This window comes from Carcharodon carcharias, chromosome 13, assembly GCF_017639515.1.
Source record: "Carcharodon carcharias isolate sCarCar2 chromosome 13, sCarCar2.pri, whole genome shotgun sequence".
Taxonomy (NCBI): domain Eukaryota; kingdom Metazoa; phylum Chordata; class Chondrichthyes; order Lamniformes; family Lamnidae; genus Carcharodon; species Carcharodon carcharias.
Genome location: NC_054479.1, coordinates 64,165,880 through 64,193,223, shown reverse-complemented (window position 1 = coordinate 64,193,223; position 27,344 = coordinate 64,165,880). Strand labels below are relative to the sequence as shown.

General features: G+C 46.6%; 1 protein-coding gene across 1 annotated transcript in view; it reads left to right on the top strand.

Annotated features, from left to right (window-relative positions):
• LOC121285443 (glutathione S-transferase theta-1-like) overlaps positions 1–27,144 on the top strand; it is a 47,917-nt gene extending 20,773 nt beyond the window's left edge. The window contains exons 3-5 of the mRNA XM_041201864.1: positions 11,382–11,532; positions 13,410–13,586; positions 26,833–27,144. Coding sequence (XP_041057798.1) covers positions 11,382–11,532; positions 13,410–13,586; positions 26,833–27,036 — 532 coding nt within the window. The 3' untranslated portion in view covers positions 27,037–27,144. The remainder of the gene's footprint in view (positions 1–11,381; positions 11,533–13,409; positions 13,587–26,832) is intronic.
• Positions 27,145–27,344: the final 200 nt, after the last annotated feature.

The window sequence follows — 27,344 nt, the reverse complement described above, 5'->3', positions numbered from 1 at the left end:
TTAACTGAATTCAAATTCCACCAGCTATCATGGTGAGATTTGAACCCATGTCCCCAAAGTGGGTCTCTGGATCACTAGTCTAGTGACATTACCACTACACCACCATCTCCCCCATGAATGGAATGGTATACTTTTTTTCATTCTTCATGGGATGTGGGTTTCGCTGGCTAGACCAGCATTTTTATTGCCCATTCCTAGTTGCCCTTCAGAAGGTGGTGGTGAGCTGCCTTCTTGAACCACTGCAGTCCATGTGGTGTAGGTACACCTATAGTGTTGTTAGGAAGGGAGTTCCAGGATTTTAACCCAGAAACAGTGAAGGAACGGTGATATATTTCTAAGTCAGAATGGTGAGTGGCTTGGAGGGCAAAATGCAGGTGGTAGTGTTCCCATGCATCTGCTGCCCTTATCTTTGTGGGTTTGGAAGGTGCTGTTGAAGAAGCCACAATGAGTTTCTGCAGTGCACCTTGTAAATGGTGCACACTGCTGCCACTGTGCGTTGATGGAATGAGTCAATGTTTAAAATAGTGGATGGGGTGCCAATCAAGCTGCTTTGTCCTGGATGATGTCGAGCTTATTGAGTGTTGTTGAAGCTTTACTCATCCAGGCAAGTGGAGAGTATTCTATCACACTCCTGATGGTGGACAGGCTTTGGGGAGTCAGGAGGTGAGTTATTTTCCACAGAATTCCCAGCCTCTGACATGCTCTTATTTGATTTGTCCAGCTCAGTTTCTGGTCAATGGTAACCTCCAGGATGTTGATAGTGGGACTTCAGCAATGGTAATGCCAATGAATGTCAGGGGGAGATGGTTAGATTCTCTCTTGTTGGAGATGCCCATAGCCTGGCACTTGTGTGGCACAAATGTTACTTATTGATGAATTGATGAATCTGCAGGTCTGACCGTGGGTTTCTTCATGGCCACATGGCTGCAGTCATTTACACCCAGGAACTAGGAAAAACTGGATATTGAAATGAAACCTATTGCCCTCTGTGGTTATGAGGCTGCATCTGTGGGGAAGCTCCTGAAGTCAGCAACCCTTGCAAAGAGGGCATCTGTGACAATGTGAATGCAGCAGTCACTGAGAGATCCCACAGAGGTCAGCAGCAGAGCCCATCTGATTCACTACTGGAAATCTGCCGTCCTTACCTGGTCTGGCCTACATGTGACTCCAGACCCACACAATGTGGTTTACTCTTAGCTGCCCTCTGAACAAGGGCAATTAGCAATGGACAATAAATACTGGCCTAGCCAGTGACACCCACATGAACAAATTAAAAAAAACTAGAGTGTGACCAGAAGAGCTTACAAACAAGACTGCAACAGCAAATAAGGTGAGTAATGAGAAATGGTAAAATGATAGAACTAAAAGCTCTTTATCTGAATGCATGTAGCATTTGTAAGAAGATGGATAAATCCATAAATCCATAGCACTAATAGAAATATGACACGATAGCCATTACAGAGACATGGTTGCAAAATGACCTCAGCTGGGAACTGAATATTCAAGGGTATTTGACATTTTGGAAGGACAGGAAGAAAGGAGAAGTGGGTGGGGTATCACTGATAATAAAGGATGAGCTCTGACCCTTCTGGTCATACTCTAGTTATTGTTACCCTCGGTGCTATTGTGGTAACTATGGGTTTATTTAGTGTGCAATGTACCTTCAAGAATAATACCTGTTAGGCAAGATCACATGATCTGTAGTAACCAATAGGAGAATAGCAAGGGCTACCTCAGTAGTCAGTGGAGAGATAGAGTTGGAGTTGAAAGCAAACGTGTAGTTGCTGCTAAGCATATTGTAAATAAACTTAATGTTTCCACCCAAGAAGTGTCTGCATATCAGCACTATCATTAATAGCACAACTCAGCCACTCTACAACAGCTATCCTGCACTAATACCTTGCCCTTCCACTTCAACTTTCCAAATCTCCCCTCATGTGAACCCTCCATCCCACTATTTAGTTTAAAGCCCTCTCTACTGCCCTAGTTACAAAGTAATGAGTAATGATCCAGGTTCAGAGAATCAAGATGTAGAATCAGTTTGGGTAGAAATAAGAACTATCAAAGGAAAAAAGTCACTGGCGGGAGTAATTTATAGGCCCTTGGACAGTACCTATACTGTAGGACAGAGTATAAGTCAAGAAATAATGGGGGCTGTAAGAATCGGACTGCAGTAATCATGGGAGATTTTAATCTTCTTACAGCATGAAAGAATAAAATTGACAAAGGTAGCCTGCAGGATGAGTTCATACATCGTATTCAGGGCAGTTTCTTAGAACAATACATTTGGAACCAACCAGGGAACAGGTTATTTTAGAACGGGTAATGTGTAATGAGACAGGATTAATTAATGACCTCATAGTAAAGGAACATCTTGGTAAGGATATGCATAACATGATAGAATTTCACCTTCAGTTTGAGCGTGAGAAATCAGAGTCTTAAACTTAAATAAAGTGTAAGGGTATGAAGACAGAGTTGGCTAAAGCAGAATGGGAAAATAGATTAAAAAGTAAGACAGCAGAGAAGCAGTGGCAGACACTTAAGGAGATATTTCATAACTCTCAAAGATATATCCCATTGAGAAAGAAAGACCCTATGAAGAGGATGTAACATCTGTGGCTAACTAAGGTAGTTAAGGATGGTATCAAATTGAAAGAAAAGATGTACAATGGAACTTTTCCAGAATCTAGGGAGTTTTGGAAAATTAACACCAATGCATCTACTAACTTATTAGCCACCTATTTCAAGACCCTAGGATGAAGTCCCTCTGGACCTGGAGGCTTGTCAGCCCGCAGCTTCATCAGTTTGCTCAGTACCTTGTGATTGTAATTTCACCAAGTTCCTCTCTCCCCTCCACCTCCTGATTTACAGCTATTACTGGAATGTTTTTTGTATGCTCTATAGTGAAGACAGAACAAAATATTTGTTAATTTCATCCGCCATTTCCTTATTATCTACTATTAACTCCCCAGTTTCACTCTCTAGAGGACCAACAGTTTACCTACTCTTTTCCTTTTTAAATATCTTGCTATTCATTTTTACTTTTCTAACTAGCTTCCTCTCATACTCTAATTTCTTTCTCCTGATTATCTTTTAGCCATTCTCTGCACTCTTTATATTCTGACCAATCATCTGACCTGCCACTGATCTTTGCAGTTATATGCTTTTTCCTTAAGTTTGATGCTTTCCTTAATTCTTCAGTTAATCACAGATGGTGGGTCCTCCCCTTAGAATTTTTCCTTATTGTAGGAATATAATTATTCTGAGTATTCTGAAATATCTCCTTAAATAACTCTTTAAATAGAGACTGCTTCTCTATTCATCTATCCCCTAGCCTAGTATCTCAGTTCATTTCAGCTAGCTCAGCTTTCATGCCCACACAGCTGCCCTTATTTAAGTTTAAAATACCAGTCTTAGACCCATCCTTCTCCCTTTCAAACCAGATGTAAAATTAAATCATATTGTGGTCGCTGCTACCTCATGGTGCTTTTATTCTAAGGTTATTAATTAATCCTGTCACATTACACAATACCAAGTATAATATAACCTGCTCTCTGGTTGATTCCAGAATGTGCTGCTCTAAGAAACTCTCTTGAAAGCATTCTATGAACTCCTCAGCGAGGCTACTACTGCCAACCTGAGTTTTCCAGTTTATATGTAGATTAAAGTCAGCCATGATTATTGCTGTCCCTTTATCATAAGCACCAATATTTATTTTTATATATTTTGTCCTACATTGTGGTTACTGGTAGGGGCCTGTAGACCACTCCCACTAGTGACCTCTTTCACCTACTATTACTCATCTCCACCCAAACCGATTCTACATCCTGATCGCCTGAATAAAGGTCATCTCTAACTATTGCACAAATGCCATCCTTGATTAACAGTGCTACCCCTCCACATCTACCTAGCTTTCTATTCTATATGAATATCATATATCCATCAATATTCAGGACCCAATCCTTGTCATCTTGCAGCCTGGTCTCCTTAATGGCTATCAGATCATATTTATTTACTTAAATGTTTGCTATCAATTTGTTTACTTTGTTTTGAATGCCATGTGCATTCAAATACAGAATCTTTAGTTTAGTATTTTTGTTATCTTTGTAACATCTAGCCTTGATTCTTTGTGCATTCTTAATTTTTTTTCTCACTGTCCCTTCCTGCCATTCTCCAACCCTCATTTGCCATAAAACCATTTTCCTCTCTTACCTTATCTCTACTCTTTGATATACCACATCTGTCCACATTTGATCCCTTGTCCCAACTATTTAGTTTAAAACCCTCTCTACTTCCCTAGAACGCTGGTCCCAGCCCAGTTCAGGTGTAAACCATCCCAAAGGTACAGGCCCCACTTTCCCCAGTACTAATGCCAGTGTCCCACAAACCAGAAACTATTTCTCCCACACCAGTCTTTGAGCCACGAATTCATCTCTCTAATTTTATTTACCCTATGCCAATTTGCACGTGGCTCAGGTATAATCCAGAGATTATTACCTTTGAGGTTCTGCTTTTCAATTTAGGACCTAGCTCCTCCCACTCTCTATGCAGAACCTCTTTTCTAGTTCTACCTATATTGTTGATACCTATGTGGATCACAATACCTGGATGCTCCCCCTCCCACTGTAAGTTCCTCTCCAGCCCTGAGCAGATGTCCCAAACCTTGGCACTGGGCAGGCAACACAGCCATCTGGACTCTCATTCTTTGCTACAAAAAACAGTATCAGCCCCCCTCACTATACTGTCCTAGACTACCACTACATTCCTTTTTGCTTCCCCCACTGTACCACAGTGCCCTGGTCAGTTTGCTGATCCACCATCTCATCCAAACAAGCAGAGAGAACCTCAAGCCTGTTGAACAATTGCAGAGGCTCACACCCCTGCCCTCTGGGAACCCTTACCTGCCTCACTCACAGTCACACCCTCCTGTCTCTGACCACTGACCAAATCAGAAGACTCTATCCTAAGTGGTATGACTGCCTCCTAGTACAAAGCATCCAGGTAACTTTCCCCCTCCCTGATGTATTGCAGTGTCTGCAGCTCAGCCTCCAGCTCAGTGACTCTGAGCCGAGGTTCCTCAAGGTGCAAACACTTACTGCAAACGTGTTTGTCCTGGATCACAATGTTATGCAGGAGCTCCCACTTGCTGCAGCCTTGACACATCACCTGTCCGGACATCCTTAATGTCTTTTAAATAATTACTTAATTATTTTAATCACTTATTTATGTTGCTTTTTAATTTTTTTAATTAACTTTACCACCAACTTGTGTACTATTTTAAACCTTAGGGTTAGAATAGCACTTACCCACTTACCAGATACTCAGCATACAGCTGACACCTTTCCCTGTAGTAGAGCAGGAACCAATTCCTAGAGGGTGATAAAGATAGAAAAAGGAAACAAACACCTCCTTCCCCCTTCACCAAACTCCTCTACACACCAAACTCCAAGGGCGGGCAGGTGGGCCCGATCCAATCTCCAGCGGGTAGGGAACCGATCCCTGCCGGAGAAGCGGGCCATTTTACATGGGTGGGCCAATTAAGGCCCGCCCAGCATGACATCCGGCAGGAAGCGCTATGTGCTTTCTGTGCAAGTGGGGGGGGGGGGGGGATTCCCCAAAAGCGACAGTGCGCTCTTTTGCGCATGTGCACGAAAGAGTGCACATCTCCCTGAGGCTAAGTGCTGCCTCAGGGAGATTGCTAACAGTTTTAAAAACGTTAAAATTGAAATAAAAAAAATCCTTAACATGTCCCCCTCATGGTACATATTCAAAATTACACTAAAACTTTATTAAACATTTTAAATCCCTACATGAAATCTCAACCCTTAAGGTTGGATGGGCAGGTCCTTTAATTGTTTTAATGATCCTGTCAATGGCCTCAATTGGCCATTAACAGGTTGGTGGGTGCACAGCTGATTTTGCTGTGGGCCCGCATTCCTTAAGATTTAAATGGGGCAGGATGGTGTCAGGGGTTCCCCCCAACTTCATCCCGCATCATTTTACACATCAGCGAGCGGGCCCGGCCCCCTACTCACCGACGGCAAAATTCAGCCCCAAGTCTGCACTCAGTTTCCTCAGCTGCACTCCATTTACCTTGACTGCACTAAAGAACCATGAATTTATAGTAAACTGAACTGGGGCTACAGTAACCAGATTCAACCAGTTAGCTAATTAACTGCTCAGCTCCGACAGCTGAGAGTGAGTTTACCCTGTCTAAACTGCAAGAAAGAAAGAACTTAGCCTGATTCCACAGGACATTCCAGTTACTGCTAATTACAGACTAGATTAGATTTTAAGAGCAAAACTTAAGAATGAAATTAACACTTAAAATTCCCCCACTCACCAAACTCCAGGGGCAGAATTTTTCCGTCGGTGATTTGGGGGTGGGTCCCGCTCGCCGATGGGAAAATGACGCGGGATGATATCGGGGGGAACCCCTGACATCATCCCGCCCTGTTTAAATATTCAGGAAGGCGGGCGGACAGCGAAATCAGCTGTCTGCCCGCCGACCTGTCAATGGCCAATTGAGGCCATTGTAAGGGTAGTTAAACCAATTAAAGGACCTGCCCATCCAACCTTAAGGCTGGCGAGTAGGCCAGGAGCCCCAGCGGGCTTCTGAAAAAACATGAAACCTCATCCACCAGCGGAATGAGGTTTCATGTCTGTTTTTAAAAAGTTTAATAAAGTTTCTGTGATTTGTATTAACATGTCCCATCTCGTGTGACATTGTCACATGAGGGGGACACATTAATAATTTTTTTATTTTTCTATTTTTGAAGTTCACAAACCTTTCATCGATCTCCCTGAGACAGCACTTAGTCTCAGGGAGATGTGCGCTCTTTCGTGTGCACGTGCGAAAAAGCGCACTCTGACAGATGGGGAATCCCTCCCCCCCACACAGGGAGCGCATAGCACTTCCCATCAGGCAACCCATTGGGCGGGCGGGTTTTAATTGGCCTGCCCACTTAAAATGGCGGCAGGGCCTGTTTCGGCAGCGGCGATTGGCTGCCCACCCGTCGCCAAGCCGGTGGGGCCCGCCTGTCCATCAACGGCAAAATTCTGCCCCATGTCTGCACTTAATTTCCTTAGCTATGCTCCTGTTTGATATAAACTGCAGACAGCATGCAAACGATTGCACAAAGCAATTAATTTGATTTAACAGTGAGTGACACCATATATTTATCAAATAGAGATATAATGGTGATGCAGTGGTTGGCGCTGCTGCCTCACAGGGACCCGGGTTTGATTCTGACCTCAGGTGTCTGTCTGTGTGGAGTTTGAACATTCTCCCCATGCCTACGTGGGTTTCCTCCAGGTGCTCTGGTTTCCTCACACCCTCCAAATACGTATTGGTTAGGTGGATTGGCTGCAGTTAAACTGCCCCTCAGTGTGTGTGTCTGTATTTGTGCTTGTGAGTTGTGCCCTGTGATGGACTGGCATCCTGGTCTGGGTGTACTACACCTAGTGCTCATTTTCTGTCCGGATAGGCTTCAACTTCCCGTGACCCTGAACTGGATAAAGCAGTTCTGGAAAAGTGAGAATGAGTGAGAGATAAAACACCACAGTGACCCACTCAGTGTTCAAGGTGATGGAGTGTTCTGCAAGTATGGACACTTCTATGATGTGCTTCCCTTGTTGGGAAGCTAATGATGCACCACACACAGACTTGTGTGAAGACAGCTTGCTTACATCTTTGGCTGTGTGGCTGTGAGAACCTTGGCAGTCAGTCTCGCTTGCAGGGACAAAACGCATTCAATCAAATGCCACATAAAAGGTTACTGCACAAGATAAGAGCTCATGGTGTTGCGGGTGATATATTAGCATGGATAGAGGATTGTTTCCTGTTCATTAGACACAGTTGGGATAGATGGGTCATTTTCAGGTTGGCAAAGTGTAACAAATGGAGTTCCATAGAGATAAATGCTTAGGCATCAAATATTTATGATCTATATTAATGACTTGGATGATGGGTCGGACTGTATTGTAGCCAAATTTGCTGATGAGTTGTGAGGAGGATACTGAAAAGGAATATGGATAGGAAAAGTGAATGGGCAAAAATTTGGCAGGTGGAGTATAATGTGGGAAAATGTGAGGCTTTCCACTTTGGCAGGAAGAATAGAAAAGCTTGTACAAGAAACGCATAAGGTTAGCATGCAAGTACAAAAAGTATCCATGTTCGCAGCTGCTCCACTGAGGCACTGACCAGCTTTGCTATTTGAGCCCAGGCCCTCTTGGTGATGGTCGGGGACAGCTGGCAGTCTGCTGGATAGAGGATGTTCCTCCTTTCATAGATTGCCTGCACCAGTAGATCTTGGTCAAGGTTGGTGAATGGTGGAGCTGGCAGGTCATGGCTCTGTTAGCTGCTGGATTGCTGCAACATTCTGGCATCGGAGCAGATGATGTACATGTGCCACTATTGTCCGTGTGTGGTGCATCATTAGCTTGCCATGCTTACATGATAGCAAAGGGCTGGTGATTTGTGGTCTGAATACTGGTGAAAGGTTCCCAGCACTATCCAAAATTCAGTGAAAATCTAGTGTTTGGCCTGCCTCCATTTGTGCCATCGTTTGCTCTACTCTATTGCCTTGGTGCTGATGCACGAGGCAGCAGGCATGACTCTGGTCTGACACTCCACCAGAACGAACATCCTGCAATTTGGGGTACATTTTCCAGAGGAGGGTGAGGTGAGCCAGGAGGTTTCCCACCGGTATCGTTCCTCAGTCGTGCTGGAGTTGGGTTGGTGTTCCCAGAAGCAGTTCAGAGGCAGCCACAGGGGCTGCTGCATGCTGAGGCAGGCTGCAACTCTGGGACTTCATCCCAGTTGTTGTTAAATATTACGCCCTCTAGCTCTCACCCCTCACAACCCCTCACCCTCACCCATTCCCACTTATGTCCCACTTATGCCAACTATCCACCCCCAGTAGCCCCTCATATTCTTCCGCTCATCCCCATGTCCCCTTATAGCCCCATGTTAACTTAATGCAAACTCATACCTCCCCACCCCACTTGGCCCTATGCCAACTTAGTGCCAATGCATGCCAACTCACGATACCCCACCCACGCCCTTTGCCTTTACATCCTCCATGCCAACTCACCCAGTATCAATGATGGGCAGATCCCAAAGACACACTGAGATGAAATAAAATGAAGTTCTAATTATCTATTACAGACTTCACTATATGAAAAACCCATTCTCATTGATAAAAGCCCACTTAATACATTAAAATCCCCTCAAGTACTTAATATCTTATAAAAACAAACATTTGTACCCATAACTCCAAATCAAAGACAGCTAATTCTTTAACAGCTTCTTGGAGCTGTCAGTCAAACTGTGAATTTACAGCCCCTTACTATGATAATGATAGGTTGTGAAAACAGCCAAGCAGTAATAATGCTGTAATGATAGACACTTAATGTTATGACACCCCAGATCTGTTGAAACTGCAAGCATAGATTATTTTCAACTCAGACACAGGCAGGCTATTTTCTTTAAAAATTTAAAGGACTGGCCATTTAAAGAACTTGACAGCTTGACAGTTCCACTGACCTTACCTGCCTTTTTCAAGCATTTACATCTACTATAAAAAATTGTAAGTCACTCTGTAGGATAAAGCCCTTGTTTCAATGAAAATGAAATTAGTTTGAACTCAGCATTGAGTTCAAAAGACTCTGCTGAGTTCAGGATTCCCCCATGTGCAAGTCACATCCTGTCATCTTTTCCTACCAGTGAAAATAAGATCTGTCGGAAATGGGGATGGGATCTCTTGATCCTGGTTCCCAGCACTATTCTGGTTAAGCCATGGGGTCTCCACAATTCAGTGAAAATCTTAGGGTTTGGCCTGCCTTCATTTGTGCCATCATTTGCTCTACTCTTTCACTTCTGTGCTGGCGCATGAGGTAGCGGGCTCGACTCCAGCCCACCTCCAGATGAAAATCACGCCTCCTGGCAGTGCCGGAACAGAGGCAGGGTTTTGACGTTGGGAAAATTTCCCACTCCTGATTCCCGCCTTAAAAATGAAAATCCAGTCCATAGAGCCTGCAAAGGGATACAGATAAGCTAAGTGAATGGGTAAAAACTTGGCCGATGGAGTATAATATGGTGAAATGTGATGCTGTCCACTTTGGCAGGAAGAGTAGAAAAACATAATTATTTAACTGGAGAGAGAAAAGAAGGAAAGAAAGAAAGACTTGCATTTATATCATGCTTTCCACGACCACTGGATCTCTCAAAGCGCTTTACAGCCAATGAAGTACTTTCTGAAATTCACTCACTGTTATAATATGGGAAACATGGCAGCTAATATTCAGCAAACTCCCACAAACAGCAGTGTTATAATGATCAGATAATCCATTATAGTGATGTTAATTGAGGAGTAAATGTTGGTCAGGACACTGGGGATAACTCCCCTCCCCTTCTTCGAAATAACGCCCATCCGAGAGGCAAGTAAGGCTACACATTAACATCTTGTCCAAAGAACAGCATCTCTGACAATGCAGTGCTCCCTCTCAACACTGTACTGGCGTGTCATCCTTGATTTGAGGGGATGTGGGGAGAGCAGTGGACCTGTTATGCTTGAAACAGTTGGAAATCCTGTGGAAAATCTAGCCCCAGCAATCAAAAACCTTGGAACTGGGATCCTCTTTGAGATCTTTATTTACAGCATTCCATCTATTCTGACCACTGAGAGCAGAGATCCAGATGAAGAGCTGAATCAACACTGTGAGAGTGAAAGGAGAGGGACACCAACTGTGTCGGGGAGGACACTGGGTGGAGTGTGACCCTGGGTGTGTGCCCCTGGGTGTGTGATCCTGGGTGGTGTGTGACCCTGGGTGGGGTGTGCCCCTGGGTGTGTGACCCTGGGTGGAGTGTGCCCCTGGGTCTGTGATCCTGGGTATGTGACCCTGGGTGTGTGACCCTGGATGAAGTGTGATCCTAGGTGTGTGGCTCTGGGCGTGTGACCCTGGGTGGAGTGTGGCCCTGAGTGTGTGACCCTGGGTGAAGTGTGACCCTGGGTGGAGTGTGACCCTGGGTGTGTGACCCTGGGTGAAGTGTGACCCTGGGTGGAGTGTGACCCTGGGTGTGTGATCCTGGGTGAAGTGTGACCCTGGGTGGAGTGTGACCCTGGGTGTGTGATCCTGGGTGGAGTGTGACCCTGGGTGAAGTGTGACCCTAGGTGGAATGTGACCCTGGGTGTGTGACCCTGGATGCAGTGTGACCCTGATGGACAGTGAAACTGATGGAGAGTGACCCTGGGCTGAGATTGATTCTGGGCGGAGTGTGATTCTGATGAAAAGTGACTCTGATAGAGAGCGAGATGGAGAGTGACACTGATGGAGAGTGAAACAAAGGGAGATTGACAATCTAATTCTTTCTATTGCAGTGTGGCGATTCTGAAATATCTGGCATGTAAATACCAAGTCCCTGACCACTGGTACCCGGCCGACCTCCAGAAACGGGCTCGAGTGGATGAATATCTAGCTTGGCAGCACACCACCATTCGGTATCAGGGATCCAGGATTTTCATGTTCAGGGTAAATTCAGCAATTTTCTTGCTACATTTCTAGAAAAGTTTCGATTCAATCTTCATCCACAAAGCAGCCAGTTTTAAATTCCTCTCTCAGGAATTATTCCCGGCCTCCATTATTCTCTGAAATGACTCCCTGCCTGTTTGGCATTTTGTGAATTCCTCATTTCCTTCACCCCACCATTGGTGGCTGTACCTTCAGCTGCCGAGCCCCAAGATCTCAAATTCCTTCCTTAAACCTCTCCGAGTCTCAACCTGGTCCTTAAAACTTTCCTCTTTGATCCAAGGTGGGAAGAGTCTGTCCTTGAAAGAAGAGCCATCTTTGATGGAGGTGCCATATTTTGGCAATGGCTGTTGATTGGAGCATTGGTACTTCAAGACGAGGCCATTTATTGGAGGGAGAGACACTTTTTAATGGTGCGAGTCTCTTCATTGGGGGAGTGACAATTTATTGGAGGGAGGGTCCCTCACTGCATGGAAGAACTGTTCATTGTGGGGTAGGGTAGGGTCTGTTCAGTGAGAAATGGGGATGCTCAATGGAGGGAGGGTTATTCACTTGAGGGAGTGGTCTTTTATTGGATAGAGGTCTGTTCATTGGAGGAGGGGATGTTTATTGGGGGGGAAGGGATTGTTTAGTGGGAGAGGGGATATTTATTGGGGGTAGGGGATGTTTATTGGGTGTAGGGGATGTTTACTGGGGGAGGGAATGTTTATTGAGGGGGAAGGAATGTTTATTGGGGAGGGGATATTTATTGGGGGAGGGGATGTTTATTGGGGAAGAGATTGATTTTTGGGAGAGGGGGTATATTTATTAGGGAGTGGGGATGTTCATTGGGGGAATGTTTATTGGGGAAGGGGGATATTTATTGCGGGAGGGAATGTTTATTGGGGGAGGGGTTGATTTTTGGGAGAGGGTGTATGTTTATTAGGGGGTGGGGATTTTCATTGGAGAGATGTTTATTGGAGAGGGGGTGTTTATTGGGGGAGGGGATGTTTATTGAAGGAGGTGATGTTAATTGGGGGAGGGGATGTTTAGTGGGGGAGGGGATGTTTAGTGGGGGAGGGCTTCAAAGAGTAAGAGACGATTTTTGTTGGTCTTTGGAGATGATCACCTCTGGCCAACAGGGGTACAGAGAGAGGGAGTAAGTCTTCCCTGGGGAATAAATATCCCCCTCCCACCCAATAAGTCTCAAGGAGATTGAGGTGAAGGGAATGATTGTTGGATGTTGAGACCAGAGCCAGTGGGAGAGGAGAATCAGGCCAGGGAGCATGCAAACACTAATAATAGAGGGACATGCTTAGCAGTTACATATACTCTCTGGAATTTAAAAGAATGAGAGATGACCTAATTGAAACATACAGGATTCTGAAGCGAATTGACAGGGTAGGCACTGAGAGGTTTTTTTCCTTAGCTGGAAAATCTAGAACATGGGGGCACAGTCTCAGGATAAGGGGCCAATCATTTAGGACTGAGATAAGGAGAAATTTCTTCACTCAAAGAGTTATAAAGCTCGAGAATTCTCTGTCCCAGAGTGTTGTGGAAGCTGCATCATTGACCATATCTAAAGCTGGGATGAGCAAAATTTTGGTCTCTCAGAAGGATATGGAGAGGGGTCAGGAAGTGGCATTCAGGCAGAAGATCAGCCATGATTGTATTGAATGGCACAGCAGGCTCAATGGACCATATGATCTACTACTGCTCCTGTGTTCTTGTGTACTTTCTAAAGGACACTTGCAAAATGTGAGTGAGCTAGAAGACTCACTGAACCACAGTTCCAATGCCCGAATTCAGCCTTCTGCTGTGTTAAGGTTCCTCAGGGCTGTGTTTTACCTCCTGTGAGTGCACCTTGGGCTGCTGACCTCTCCTCATGTGTTTTATCCTAGAGCCTGTTGCCAGCTTTAACTGGGCAGCCAATTCCCAAGGATAGAATGGATGAAGCCCTGGAGGATCTGCGAAAATCAATCCAGATCTTTGAAGACAAGTTCCTTCAGGACAAACTGTACATCGCAGGAGAGAAAGTGTCCCTAGCGGACCTGGTCGCTCTCGTTGAACTGATGCAGGTGAGAGAATCGCAGCCGGCTTGATGATATTTCCAACTAACAGCCTGATAGCACAGTACCACAAAGAGGCAATTGCATTTGGTGGATCCAGGTGGTTTTCAGAAATTGGATTAAACATTTGCCCCTCAAATAACTCCTTTACATTGACTTGGGCAGCCCTTCAATACATTGCTTAAATGACAGTTAGTCACATTGAGGTCCTATGGTCAGACTTTCAGGAGCTGGAGTAGAAGTTTAAAAGTAGTACCTTGAAGCTAATAATCTCTAACTCCCAATGCCGTGTGCTTATGAGAGTAGAAATGGGAAGATAGGGAGGATCAATGTGTGGCTTGAAGCATGGTGCAGGAGGGAGGGTATTTAGATCAGTTCTGTGGCAGGAGACACATATTCAAAAAGGACGTATTGCACCTCAATAGGATTTGGACCATTGTCTTCACGGGGAGGTTCATTAGTGTGGTTGGGGAGATTTAAACTAAATTAGCAGGTGGGTGGGAACCAAGATATAGAAATAGAAAAGAGGAATAATGTGCATAAAGAAGTGAGAGTGTTGGATAGTACTAGGGAAGAAAGTAGTACCATATTAGATAGGTACAGACTGAGAAGGACAACGTGGAATACAAAGACGGGTTTAGAATACATGTATATAAATGCACAAAGTGTGGTGAATAAGGTTAGTGAGCCACAAGCACAAATAATCATGTGGGAATATGATATAGTGACAATAATAGAAAAATAGCTTAAAATGGCGAAGTCTTGGTGCTTAATGTTCAAGGATACAAAGTGTTCAGAAAAGATAGAGGAAGGTAAAAAGGAAGTGGGGTGGCAGTACTGATTAGAGAGGACACTTTAATATTGGAAAGAGAGGATTCTGCAAGAGACCAAGGACAGAATGCATTTGATTGGAATTAAGAAGGCGAAAGGGGATGATCATACTACTGGGGGTATTATATTATCCAAATAGTGAAAGAGAGAAATAAAGGAGCAAATCTGCAGGGAAATTGCAGAGACGTTCAAGAACTGTAGAGTGGTGATATTGGGGAACTTTAAGTACCCAAATATCAATTCCGATAGTGTTAGAATAAAGGGTAGAGGGAGAAGAATTTCTGAAATGTATTCAGGAGAACCTCCTTGACCCAGTATGTTTCTGGTCCAACGTGGAAGGAGGTATTGCTGGATCTGGTGCTGGGGAATGAGGTGGGCCAAGTGGACCAAGTGCCTGTAGGGGAACACTTGTGTAAGAGTGATCATCATATCATAAAGTTTAAATTAGCAATGGAGAAGAGCAAGGAACAATCTGAAGTAGAACTTCTAAATTGCAAGAGGACTAACTTCAAAACAGTGAGAGAGGATCTAGTACAGTGTTATAGTTCACTTAGGGAGTCCCTGTTGCTGTGACAATATGCATATTGCAGTCTGGAGCTATAGAAAGTAATGGTAGTGGCTCCAATGTTTGTTCCATGCTTTCTTAAGTCTTTCTTGAGTCTCTCCTGCCCTTACTGCCTGCCATTGGCGTGTGCTGGAAGGATTTGCAGGTTGGTACTCAACCTACTTGGCAGCATTATGAATGCACCTTCCTTGCCCATCAAGTCCTGGGTGCTGACAAAATATTAGTCGTAGTAGTGAAGATGTAGAGGCAATAAATGGGGTGAGAATTGATAAGCAGGATGTATTGGAAAGGCTGGCTGTTTTTAGAGTGAAAAAGCTGCCTACTGGATGGCTTGCATCCTAGGTTGCTGAAGGAATTGGGGCTGAAGGTAGTGGCAGATCTTGCCATAATCTTCCCTAGATACGAGGGAGGTGCCAGAGGATCAGAGAGTGGCAAATCTAAAACTGTTAAGAAATAATGTAAGGATGTTCTCATCACTACAGGCCAGATGGTCTAATATTAATTGTGAGTTATGATTTAGAAATAACAATCAGGAAAAATGGGGAGAGGCACTTGGAGAGGTTTGAGTTAATTAAGGAGAGCCAGCATCGATTTATAAAAGGTAGATTGTGCTTGGATAATTCAATTAGTTAAATTGGAATTCAGTGGATGTTGTCTTATGGATTTTAAGAAAGCGTTTGACAAAGTACCACATAAAAGGTTGGTTAACAAAAGTTGCTAATGATACCAAACTTGGAGAAGTGGCAAACAGTGAGGATGATACTAATCGAGATAGATCATAGATAAGTTAGCAGAATACAGAGGAGTGTGAGGTGATGCATTTTGACAGAAGGGATAGGGAAAGGCAATAGAGACATAATGGCACAGTTCTAAAGAGAGTGCAGGGATAGAGGGAACTGGGGATTCATGTGCACAGATCAGTTAAGTTGGCACGATAGATTGAAAGAGCAGAGAGCAAAGCATATGTGATGTGGTCTTCATAAACAGAAAAATTGAGTACAAAAGCAGGGAAGTTATGGTGAATCTTTATAAAGCTCTGGCTGGGCCAAAACTGGAGCATTGTGTCCATTTCTGGTCACCACACTTTGGGAAGGATGTGAGGACCCTTGAGAGGTGCAGAGGAGATTGACCAGAATGGTTCCAGGGATGAGGGAATGTTAGCCACAAGGTTAGGTTGGAGAAGCTGGGGTTGTTCTCCTTGGAGCGAAGGAGATTGAGGGGAGATTTGATAGAGGTGTACATGATTATGACAGGTTTAGATGAGGTGGACAAAGAAAAGTTGCTCCCGATAGTTGATGGTACAAGGATGGGGACACAGATTTAAGGTTTTGGGAAAGTGATGCAGAGTGGGTGTGAGGAAGAACTTTTTAAATCAGTGAGTAGTAATGATTAGAGCTTCCTGCCTATGACAGTGATACAAAGATGATCAGTGATTTCAAAAGAAAATGGTCACTGGAAGGTACTAAACTTGCAGGCCTACAGGAATAGAGTGGAGAGATGGGACTGACACAGATTGCTCCACAGAGCACCAGTATAGACTCGATGGGACACAGATCCTCCTTCTGTGCTGTAATGACTCTATAACTATGACATATGAGGCCATTCAGTGAGTGCCCATTGCCTATTGGACAGTGATGGACTCTGTCTTCTCCAAACCTGATATCTACATTTTCCAGTCCAGGTTTTCAGCCGGTGATTGAAAGTGAACCACTTGAGAGATTTCCTTTCCCCATTCCCCAGTGGATGTGCGAGGATCATTGTTTTACAGATTTGTGAGTTTCCCTCTCTGCGTACTGGACTCATTCTCACTGCTCAGTCCCAGAGGAACACTCACATCTCCCAATCCTACACTCATTCGCTTACTCTTTCATTTGTCAGCCCCAGTCTCGGTCTTTCTAATCTCTCACTCCTGGTCTCACTTTCTCTTATGAAGTCTCTGGTAGCTGGAAATGTGGTGTGCAGGGTGAGTTAATTATGCAGGAACCAAAATTTCAAAATTACAATGGAGGGTTCAAGCTGAAAATTTGAGTCACCAGTGTGGCAGGGACAGGTCAGGCCCCAAGCCATCCTCTGACAGGATCCTACTTGTATCCCATTTGCATGCCATGAATTCGCAGGGTCAGGATCGGCAAGGGCGGGTCAGGAGGGAGGGATGGGTGAGAGGGGGTGGCGTTCAGGCAGGGGCATGACAGACTAGAAGAGGGCTTCGAGGGAGGACAACAGCTGAGTTGGGACAAGTAAGTGTGCAGCTGTAATGACCTGGAGCCTTGGGTGTGGTGGGGGTAGGGGCAGTTAGTGAAGGTACAAGGAATGAGGGGCCCAAAAGGCGGGGTCATTAATGTCCAAAGCTGGGTCCTGTGGGTCAAACTCAGGGCACACTGTTCAAGGGTTACAAAGGGAAGGTGCACAGTCATGTTGGAGGGTCAAACATGATCGGGACAAAGTGGAAAGTGAAAGGGGGAGGGTGGAGGGTCATGGATTGCAATTTAAGCGTCACTCACACTGTTACAGTAAGTCTCTGCTTAATGTTGACTCACTTAACACTGCTTCATTTTCACATTGTTAATAAAGTAGTGCCTGTATACCCATTTAACATTGTCAGTTTCACTTTAAAGTCATTTGCCACAGGCCTTTCCCATAGCACTTCCTACCATCAGTTCCTCTTCCCCTCTCCCTTGTTTCCCAGCGTTGTTTCCCTATGACCTTGCTTCTTGCTCAGCCTTGCCTCATCGGCCTGGCCTTGCCTCTGCCCCCTCCTCTGGCTTTGTATCTTTGCTCCCCTCATGCTCCAGCCTTGTCTCCCGCCCTCTTTTCTTACCTTTGTCCCTGGAGTCTGTTCTTCAGTTGTTCTGCTTCTGGCTCCCATTCTGAACTCACACTAAGTCCTGAACTCCATGTAGTTGCAGAAGTTGTTTGGTGCAGGTAGTCCTGGGATTTCAGGTGCTACTGGCGCCAACTAACAGTCACTAGATGGAGCTTGTAGGTGAGAGTACTTTTTAAATATTGGGTGAGATTTTCCGTTCTTGCTGGCCTCGAATGTGCTCAGCAACATGAGTGGACAATATAGCAAGAAGGCCAAAAATCGGTTTTACAAGGCCGTGAAACCAATTTGCGATCGTCCGCTCCGCCTGTCGAAGGCAGGCCGCGTTTCCTGCCACTGGACTTTGGGAACCTCATTGTAATACATCTGCATATCTTTATAAGGCCAGCATGCTGGAAACATGCCCCCCCCACCCCGCTGGACCATCTGTCCACATCAGCAGGAAATCATGCTGGTGCAGAACATGTGCTGACAAGTGTGACATACAGAAGTTGGGACTTACCGCCAGGGCCTTGCTCACATCGCAAACACATAAGGAGCAGAAGATGCTGGAGCCCAACAACCTCGGGACCCTGGAGGAACGACCATCACACGCTGGGTGGATTCTCATGGACATGGCTCCACCGCGAAGCATCTCATAGAAGGTGGAAAGTCACTGTTGAGGGTTCGCTCACACCGGATGATGATCGAGGGGGTGGAGGGGAAGATCCAACAGAGTTTGGAAGAGGAAGGTGTACCGGGGTGTGGGAGAGGAAGGTCTAGGATCGACTGGGAGAGGAAGAGGTGTCGGGGGGACGTGAGGTTCGGGGGGGGGGAAATGACCGTATCGGGGGGCAGGTTGGGAGGGGGGAAAGGAGTGCAGAGTGGGGAGGGAGTGCAGGGGGAGGAAGGAGTGCGGAGAGGGGACGGAGGAAGAAATAAGGGTGTCTGAGTGAGCCAGGAAGGGGGAAGGACTAAGTGGGGGTGGGGGAAGGACTAAGGCGAGGGTGTCCTGGGGGTGGGGAAGAAATTCCGGGGAGGATGGAGTTCCAGGGCAGGAAGGGTTTCCAAAGGGGGAGGGAGTCCGGAGGAGGTGGGGGGGGATGTCCAGGTGAATGTGCAAGGGAAGGCCCCGGTGAGTCCGTGATTGCCTCATGGGGAGTGAACTGAGTGAGGGTGGGTGTGGTCTGAGGGAATGGTGAGAGGGCAGAGTGAGGCGGTAGGGTGGGAGGGTGAGGGTTTGACGTTATCAGTAGAAGGGCTGTTGAGGGCGGTTGGTGGGGACTAGGAGGCAGACATGGACCCTGGGGGTGGGAAGGAGGAGGTTGGGGAGGTTAATGTGGATGGGGGGGGTGGGTGGGATTTTCAGGAAGGAAGGGAACGTACACATTCACCTGGACATCCCCGAGGGAAAATGGTTATGGCTGGTAGGTCACGGAGGGGAGGTGGAAGGGGATGCCGGGGGAATCAACATTGATGGGGAAAAGGAAATTGGTGACTGGGGGAGGGGAAAGGACGGGGCAGTGAAAGAAAAACTGCATTACCACCATGCTAAATCGAAAGTGAAAGAAGACACGTGGCGGGCGAAATCAGGTTCTGCATTTGAGTGTGATCAGTGAGTGGGCGGAGATGTGGGTCAGCTCAGATAGACAACTGAAAGTGAACCCCAGCAGGCAGCATTGAAAATGCTCAGGACATTGAGATGAGTGTGATGGATGTGTGGGAGAGTGCTTGTACAGGGCTCCATAAGGCCCTGCCACACACACACCTCTCCCTCCAGAATCACTCATGTGCCGGCTGCGTGCAGCTGAACTGCTAGTGGAGGGATGGTGCAGTGTGAGGACTCGCAAAGCCTGTCTTTGAAGCTGAAAGACACCGTTACATGTTATTCAGTGAAAGTGAATATATTTACAGATTGTAATGTCACAAAATGTGTTTATCCGTGCAACCAGCTGTGATCAGAATTCCTTAACTTTTGAATGCCTTAGACTTCAAGGTGCTGCCCTGACATCTGCAGCAGGGGTGGAGACAACCTGTGCAATGTTGGCCCCGTTACCTTTGATAACTTTGGAGTGTGTCCTCTGGAGAGCCGAGGCCTTGAGGGCCCCGGTTAGCTTTGGCTGTCCTCCTGTGGGCCAGCTGCTCCCTCTGCAGTGACAGAGGATGAGATTGAGGGAGTTACAGGCAAAGGGGACTCGGAGGCAGAGGACAGCTTCTGGGATTCCTGAGTGGATGACCCAGGGGTGTCCAGCTGCTGCTCCTCTTCCCTTCGGTGCCCGAGTGCCCCGGCCTGACTCCTTGAGGGGAAGGAGCACCTGGGGGGATGTCGAGGTGCCCGTTTCCCTCTTGCGTTGCCACTGCAGGAACTCACCCATGGCTACCATGATGGAGAGCAGGGCTGTGTGCATCTCCGCATTCTGCTGGACCAGGGTCTCCCTGGCATCCAGCATCGTCCCCATGGAGACCTCCCAATGTATACATATGGGCAGCAGCACTTCATCAGAGAGCAGGCAGATGCACTCCTCCAAATCGCGAGCCAGTCAATTGAGGGCTTCCAGCAGCTCTGCATGATGGCCCCCGCCTTCTGCTGACTCTCCACAATGAGTTCCAAGGCCGAATCCAGAGGTTCATCGTTTGACAGAGAGTACCTCACAGATGCCTCTTCCCCGGCAGTCCTCTGAGTGCTGGGGAGCTCGGCTGAACTTGCCTCCTCCTGCTGCAGACATGTGTCCGTGTGGTGACCATCAGGTTGTGAATCCAAGCCTGCTCTAGATCTGGGTGCCACCGAGGTGTGTGTCTCTGCACTGGTGCAGGGTGTCGTTAAACGCTGTGACATGTCTACCAGGCTGCTTATTTCCAGCTCTTCAATGGAGGAGGTGTCCTCTTGGCTGGAGGTGAGGATGTGGATGGAGTAGAGGGACTGGCTGGCTGAGGGTGTCAGTCACTTGGCAGAGCTCCCTATGAACCAAAGTAGAGATAATTAGTGCATGGCAGCAGAGTTAAAAGCAGGAGAGAAAACACACATTTCCATTGAAAGAGGGATGATGTGGAACAGGATCCTCACGATGGTGTTTGCCACCAACCTTACCGTCACCACAGGCATGGTCCACATCCCCACCAGTCAGTGCGATGGCCGCTCCTCAAAGTGAGTGAGGGGTCTAATGTGGGCCATTCCACCCCCGGTCTGGGACCTCTCCCTGCTGATATGAGGCAGCTTCTCCTGCGTGAAAACAGATGGAGAGAGTGTGAGCAGGACACATGGCCCTGTGTGGAATGTTTGTGTGGTGAGCGGAGCCATGGACAGGATGAGGATGTGAGCTCGAGAGGATATGAGCCTGATGGAGATGTGAGGGTGTGTGTGAGAGTTAGTGGTGTTGTCCCTTGAGGTGTGAGATCCCTGTGGGTGTGTGATGGGTTAGTGAGTGTGTGAATTGAGAGTGAGAAGAGTGACTTACCCTGATGAACAGATGAGATCATTCATACTGTTGTGGCACTGGGTGGCTGTCCTCTTTTGCAGGGCGTTGGTGCTGACCACCGCTGCCACCAGCTTCTGTGCTGGATTTGTGATACTGCTGCCCATCCTGCGGCCAGAGTGAGGGTAGAGGACATCATTTTGATGGGCCCCCAATGCACCCAGATGACACTCAAGGGATGGGGGTGGGGAGGGCTGCAGTCTTTTTACCTTTCGGAGTCATGTCTCCTGTGCAGTAGTTGTGGGCTGGAAGAACTGAGAGGTGCGCGTGGCTGAACTTTAAATATGGCACCCGGCATGGAGGTGATGGTGTGGCAGGCGAATGAGAGCATGCCTGCCATCGAAACAGCGTGTTTTCTAATAATGCATAATTAATGTTTGGGATTATACGGCCTGACAAGCCGCCATTGCGGCCAACGAGTAATACATCACATTACCCGCCCACTACTGCACTTAGTGCAAATCTGGGCCGATTCCGCCCATTGTAATGTATACTGTATTGTATTTCTTTCATACTTAGTGATGTATTTTATTTTGCAAGTAATTTCAGCTACTGCACATGTACAGTATAGTATTTCCACTTGTACATTGCTTTTTCTGGGCGAGAAATGCCCAAAGGAGCTTAACTGGCTTTAATATTGATTCATATGAGAACTTAGGATTCACTTAAAGTCATTTCACTTCAGGTCACTATTTTCAGGAATGCAACCGCTTTAATTGAGGACTCCCTGTACTGGCCATGTCCAACAATAGAGGAGTGGAAAATCTCTCTGCTCAGCAGCTGTAGGGACAAAACTCATGGACATGGAGGTTCTCATCTCGCTGTCTGTCTTTTTCATGCACTTGTATGGGTTTCATACACCCAGTCTTCCTACAACCTCAGGAGCAGGAAGAGAGGATGCAACAAAGGAAGGCTCTCATGGGTCAACAACTGAGGCCATGCAGCCAGCAGTAGCAGGGTGAACCAGAGGGTGAGGGTGGTCAGGAGGCAGCCATCTAAAGAAGGCATGGAAGAAGAAGGTCACTACTGCGTCAGCGCATCTTCAGGATGTGGACAAAATACCTACAGATGTCTGAGAGGCAATACCTGAGGCTGTCCTAGGAAGCAATCATCAAAATTTGCCAGATCCTGCAACAAAAACTGCAGCCACATGGATGTGGCCCTCAAATGACTGCGGCACTCAACTTTTTCACCACCATGTGCTTCCAGGGCTCCATGGGCAACATGTGTGGCATTTTGCATGCTGCCAGTCACAGGTGCATCAAAGAGGTGACCACTGCCCTCTTCTATCATGCCAGTGAGTTCATCAGGCTCACCACAGATGATGACAGCCAGGCAGCCAGGGCAATAGGCTTTGTGACCATCGCTCATTTCCCTAGAGTGCCAGGGATAATTGACTACACTCATGTTGCCATTTGAGACTCCTGGGAAGAGCCAGCAGCACACGTGAACCAAGAAGGATTCTACTCTCTAAACGTCTAACTGCCCTGTGACCACAGGTGAAGAATCATATGAGTCTTTGCTTGTTTCCCAGGGAGCTCTCATGACTCATATATCTTGTAGAGCTCGCAGCTTCCTGAGCTTTTTGAGGCCCCTACCAAGATGGGGAACTGGATCCTGGGTCACAAGGGCTAACCCCTCTGGATCTGGTTAAAGTGTTGTGACCGGAGTGGGAGGAGCTTACAGCTTCTCTCAGAATAATTGATTTATTCTGAAACAAAACTTTTTTTAAAATGAGTTGCAAAACTGGTAAACATGCAATTTGTAACGTGAAAGTGTAATGATTTACCCCTTTTAAAATCCCCAAACACACACACAAAAAAGGACAAGATAAATAAGGTCTCTGCAGAACTTGGCATAAGGGAACACTAACAGAATGGTAAAGTTCAAAAAGATCTTAACACTGTCAATTTGATGTTCCTGCATGTGAAGAGGAGGACTGGTCACAGTAGTTTTCTGGAAGGATCTTCAGTGAAACACAGTCTTTGTTAACTTCCATTTGTCACAACCTCACAGGCTGAGTATGAGTTATACTGAAATGAGGGTTTTCTGGCTGAAGGTAAACACCCTCTCTGGACTGCTGGCTATGCTGGGAGAGTGAGAGAGGGAGAGAGAGGGAGGAGAAATCTTCCTTCATTGTTTGTCCCCAAGACGCATATTGAGTTCAAAAACATGTTCAGACAGAACTTATCCAAGGCCAGGTGTTTTTCAGTCAATCAGTAGGAGCCTAAAGCCTAGCAACAGCAGTTTTTATTTTAACAAAAATGACGCTTATCTCCCCAGCTGTCATGCTGATCATTTAGCTGAAGTCATGTGATTTCTTGGAAAAAGCAGCTTGCTCACAGGTCAAAGTGAGCTTTAAAAAGTACTCAGGAGAGTGTCCAAATAATTCAATGCCCTTCTATTTTTTTTAAAAAAGCATATCATTCTTGGATTCCTAATAAATGACATCAGTGAGGCACCCCCACAACACTACAGAGGAGCATTACAGCGCAGCCCACACCTCCACCAGAGCCATCATTGAACAGAACATTGGTATGTTAAAAATCTGCTCCCACTGCCTTGGCAGCTCCAGAGGGGCTGAGCAGTATGTATCACAGTGGGTTTCATGGCACTGGTATGTTGTGCACTATGGCCTTGCATCAGGGTGACAGGGAGGAGCAACACTTCTCAGATGAAAATGAATGGGATGAGCCTGAGGAAGAGGACATGAATGTGCATGACCCTTTACTGGATGCCAGGGCCATGGGGTAATGTTCCAGGGATACCATGGACATTCTCATATACACGAGATTGCCCAAGATTGAGGGATCTACATGACCATTCTCCCATCGCCGGCACATGTTTGCCTGCTATGGATGTCTAGCAACTCTTGTCAACCACCACCCCAAGAGCTGCCTCTGAACCAGTATCCTCTGCCATTGAGAAAAGCAAGGGAAGTGGACATCTGTCACACACACTTGCTGCTGAAGACTGTTACCCGGGAGAACTGATGTGCCGGTGGTAAATGTCAAGCATGACCAAAGTCTTGAAAAGTGCTCCATCTTTACAGGTCCTTGACACTACATATCGCAGATAATCATCTTGTCACTGCAAGAAATGGAGTGCCTGCAGAGCCTGAATGTTCCTCTAAGTCTCACAGACTGGCGAACATTGGAGCGGACATATATGAACATTAAATAAAGACTGATCGCAAACAGACACTATAATCACCCACACAATAAAGGAGATGTCTAACATTCCCATGAACCTTCAATGAGTGCCAGCTATGAGACATGTCAGTATAGTTAGGTGCCTGAGCAATTCCCAAAAAACAATAATGATGCATGTCTGAATAAAGTGGAAACAATATATTGTGCAATATTTGCAATTGACGAAGTGAATTTCATAGAAATACCTGTGCCACCTTTATGTTCTCATGAATTCTTAAGCATTCTTTTCCTACCAATGTGTCCCAGTGTGATCCGGACATCAGCAGCTGAGGTGGAAGCAGAGTGCTGAGTACACTTCTCCATTGCCTGTGATGACTTTGGAGGGTGCCTCTGGAGGTCCAGGGCCTTGAAGGCTCCATCCCACTGGGGGTTTCCTGCACCGGTGTAGGGGCAACCTCCTGGGCTATACCTGCTGGAGACAATGAGGTCAATGGCAGAGGGGATGAGGAAAGCTTCTCACCCCAGGAGTGCCCTGAGAGAAGCCCTGGGACAGCTGGCATGTGCTCCTCCTCTATCTGGGTGCGTAATGGCACATTCCTCTCTCCCTGAAGAGGAGGAGCACTTGGAGGGAAGTCCAGGTGCCTCATTGTCCTCTCGCCTAGCCACTGCTGTATGGTGCCGATGGCTAGAGTGGCAGAGTGCATATGGGTCAAATGTGCAGCTTGGTTCTCCACGGTGGTCACCAATCTCTCCTTGGATGAAACCATGAGTTCAAATGCTTGAGGTATGGCAGAACTCATGGCTAGCATGGCATAGCTCTATACTCCATGCAAAGCTATGCATAATCGCTGGTATTTCCACCATATGTTCCCCTAACCTCTACTACATTTCTAACAGGCTTCTTGTAGCCATGGCCAGAGGTCCACCATCAGCATGGGGTTTGGGGGAGGGCCTGATCTCAGCATTTCCCGAATGTCTGGGACCTCGACTCTCACAGTCTCCCTCAGCTACTGGGATGTATTTGTGCTGAGCTCACAAGAAAGTGGACCCAATTCTAATGCGACCGCTCTGTGACATGGGTGGGTGTAGCTGAGCTGGTGGAGGGTGCAGGAGAAGCAGGTGACAGTGCAGCCTCTGGGTCAATGGTGTCATTGTGCCCAGAGGTGGGAGTCTTCAGTTTCCAGTGGCTGGGGCCTCAGGTCTGGATTGCAGGGTCCTGTAAAGGAGAATAAAAAGAAATACATTAAGGTTTCACAGAGTCTATGAGCACAGTGTGGCACAGAGCAGCCGTTATGTCAGCACCAGATTGGATGCATTCTCACTCTGCAGCCTTGCCCTCAGTAACGGATCATCCTCTGTGTTCCCCAGTAACCTGGAGGGCTTGTTCTTCAGCAGGGGAGAGGACCTTGAGAGCGGGTGCCCCTCTGCCCCATCTTTGCCCTTTTACTTCTGGCTATGGTTCTGCTTGTCCTGCAGGAGAAAGTGGAGATTGAGTTGACAAATGCTAATTGAGCTGCTTGTCTGCTCGCAGCCTCACCACTCATACTGGCCTGTGTTAGGTTGTATCCAATTGCTCACTGAAGCCAAACTGTTATATGGTTTGGCGTAAAGTCCCTCACAGTCCTGAGGCTCATCACACATTAACCTGCCTAGATTAGCTGAACAATTACACAAATACATAGCCTGATGCCAATATGAAAGAAAACCCTATGTCACCAAGGCACTTAGCTGTGTGGATCGAATGTGGTCAATGCACATTTGTGGCTGCACCCCATGGTTACTAACCTCCTCTGCCCAAACCCCCTTGGTCATGCAGGATGGTCACTTGTTGCCATTGCTTGGGAAGAGCACCTCCTGCCTGAAATCCTGGAATCTGCAGGAAGGCATCGCTGAACCCTGGAACCAGTCCATTTCTTGGCTCTGACATCTTCAAAATAACATGGAAAGGGGCTTGGACGTAGTTGGGGGCGGGAGTGAGACTGGCGGGTTCCAAGACAATAAAGATTAATAAGTGGTGGGGAGTGATGGGGGGGGGGGAAATGTTTGAGGGGGATGAGGGGATGCACAGATCAAATGACTCCTGATAAAAAGGAGCTGCACAAGAAAGTTGGGGCCTAGATGTAGAGCTTCCCTGCTTGTCCAGGCTGCCTGGACCTGCTGAACTGTCACTTGATGGCGCAATTCTTCAATAGAAACCTCCCCTGGCATTGACATGTTTTACATGCTCATGGCCGGCCCTCTGCATTTTTGTAAGAATTGCCCGGGCACCAACTCCAAACTCAAAAGCAGAAGTGACGCCCACTCCACCATCGACCACCAATTCCACCCCAAGTCTCTCAGTCTCTTTGATCTCTCACTCCCAATCCCACTCTCTAAATTCTCAGTCCCAGTCTCCACCCAGTTCACTCTTTTATCTCTTTTTCTTCCGCTGCAGCCTCTAGGTTCTGGATTCGATCCCTTGGAAGGTCGACCCAAACTGATCGAATGGCGTGAGCGAGTCAAGGGTGATGTGGGCAAAGAGTTATTCAATGAGGCCCATGAGAAGGTGATGAAGAATACGGATTTGACAAATGCTTTAGACCGTAACTCTCCTACACTGCAACAACTTGCACAAAAGCTGCAGAAAAAATACAAGTAAAGGAATGAGTTAGTAAGCCCCAGTGTCTGAGGTGTTTGCTAACTGCAGCTTGGCCTGGTATGTTCCAATATCTCCTAGAATCAAATAAACTGCCAGGAATGATAAGAACCTTGGCTCCTGTGTTTTGCTGATTTGTTTTTACTTCATACTTTTCTCATTATTATTTGTTCCTTTTCTGACACTGCCAACTCTTGCTATAATTGTATAGGGCTATGGAATACCGTGCACAGTTTTGATCTTCATCTTTAAGGAAGGATATACTTGCAATGGAGGCAGTACAGTGAAGGGCCACTAGATTGGTCCCCAGA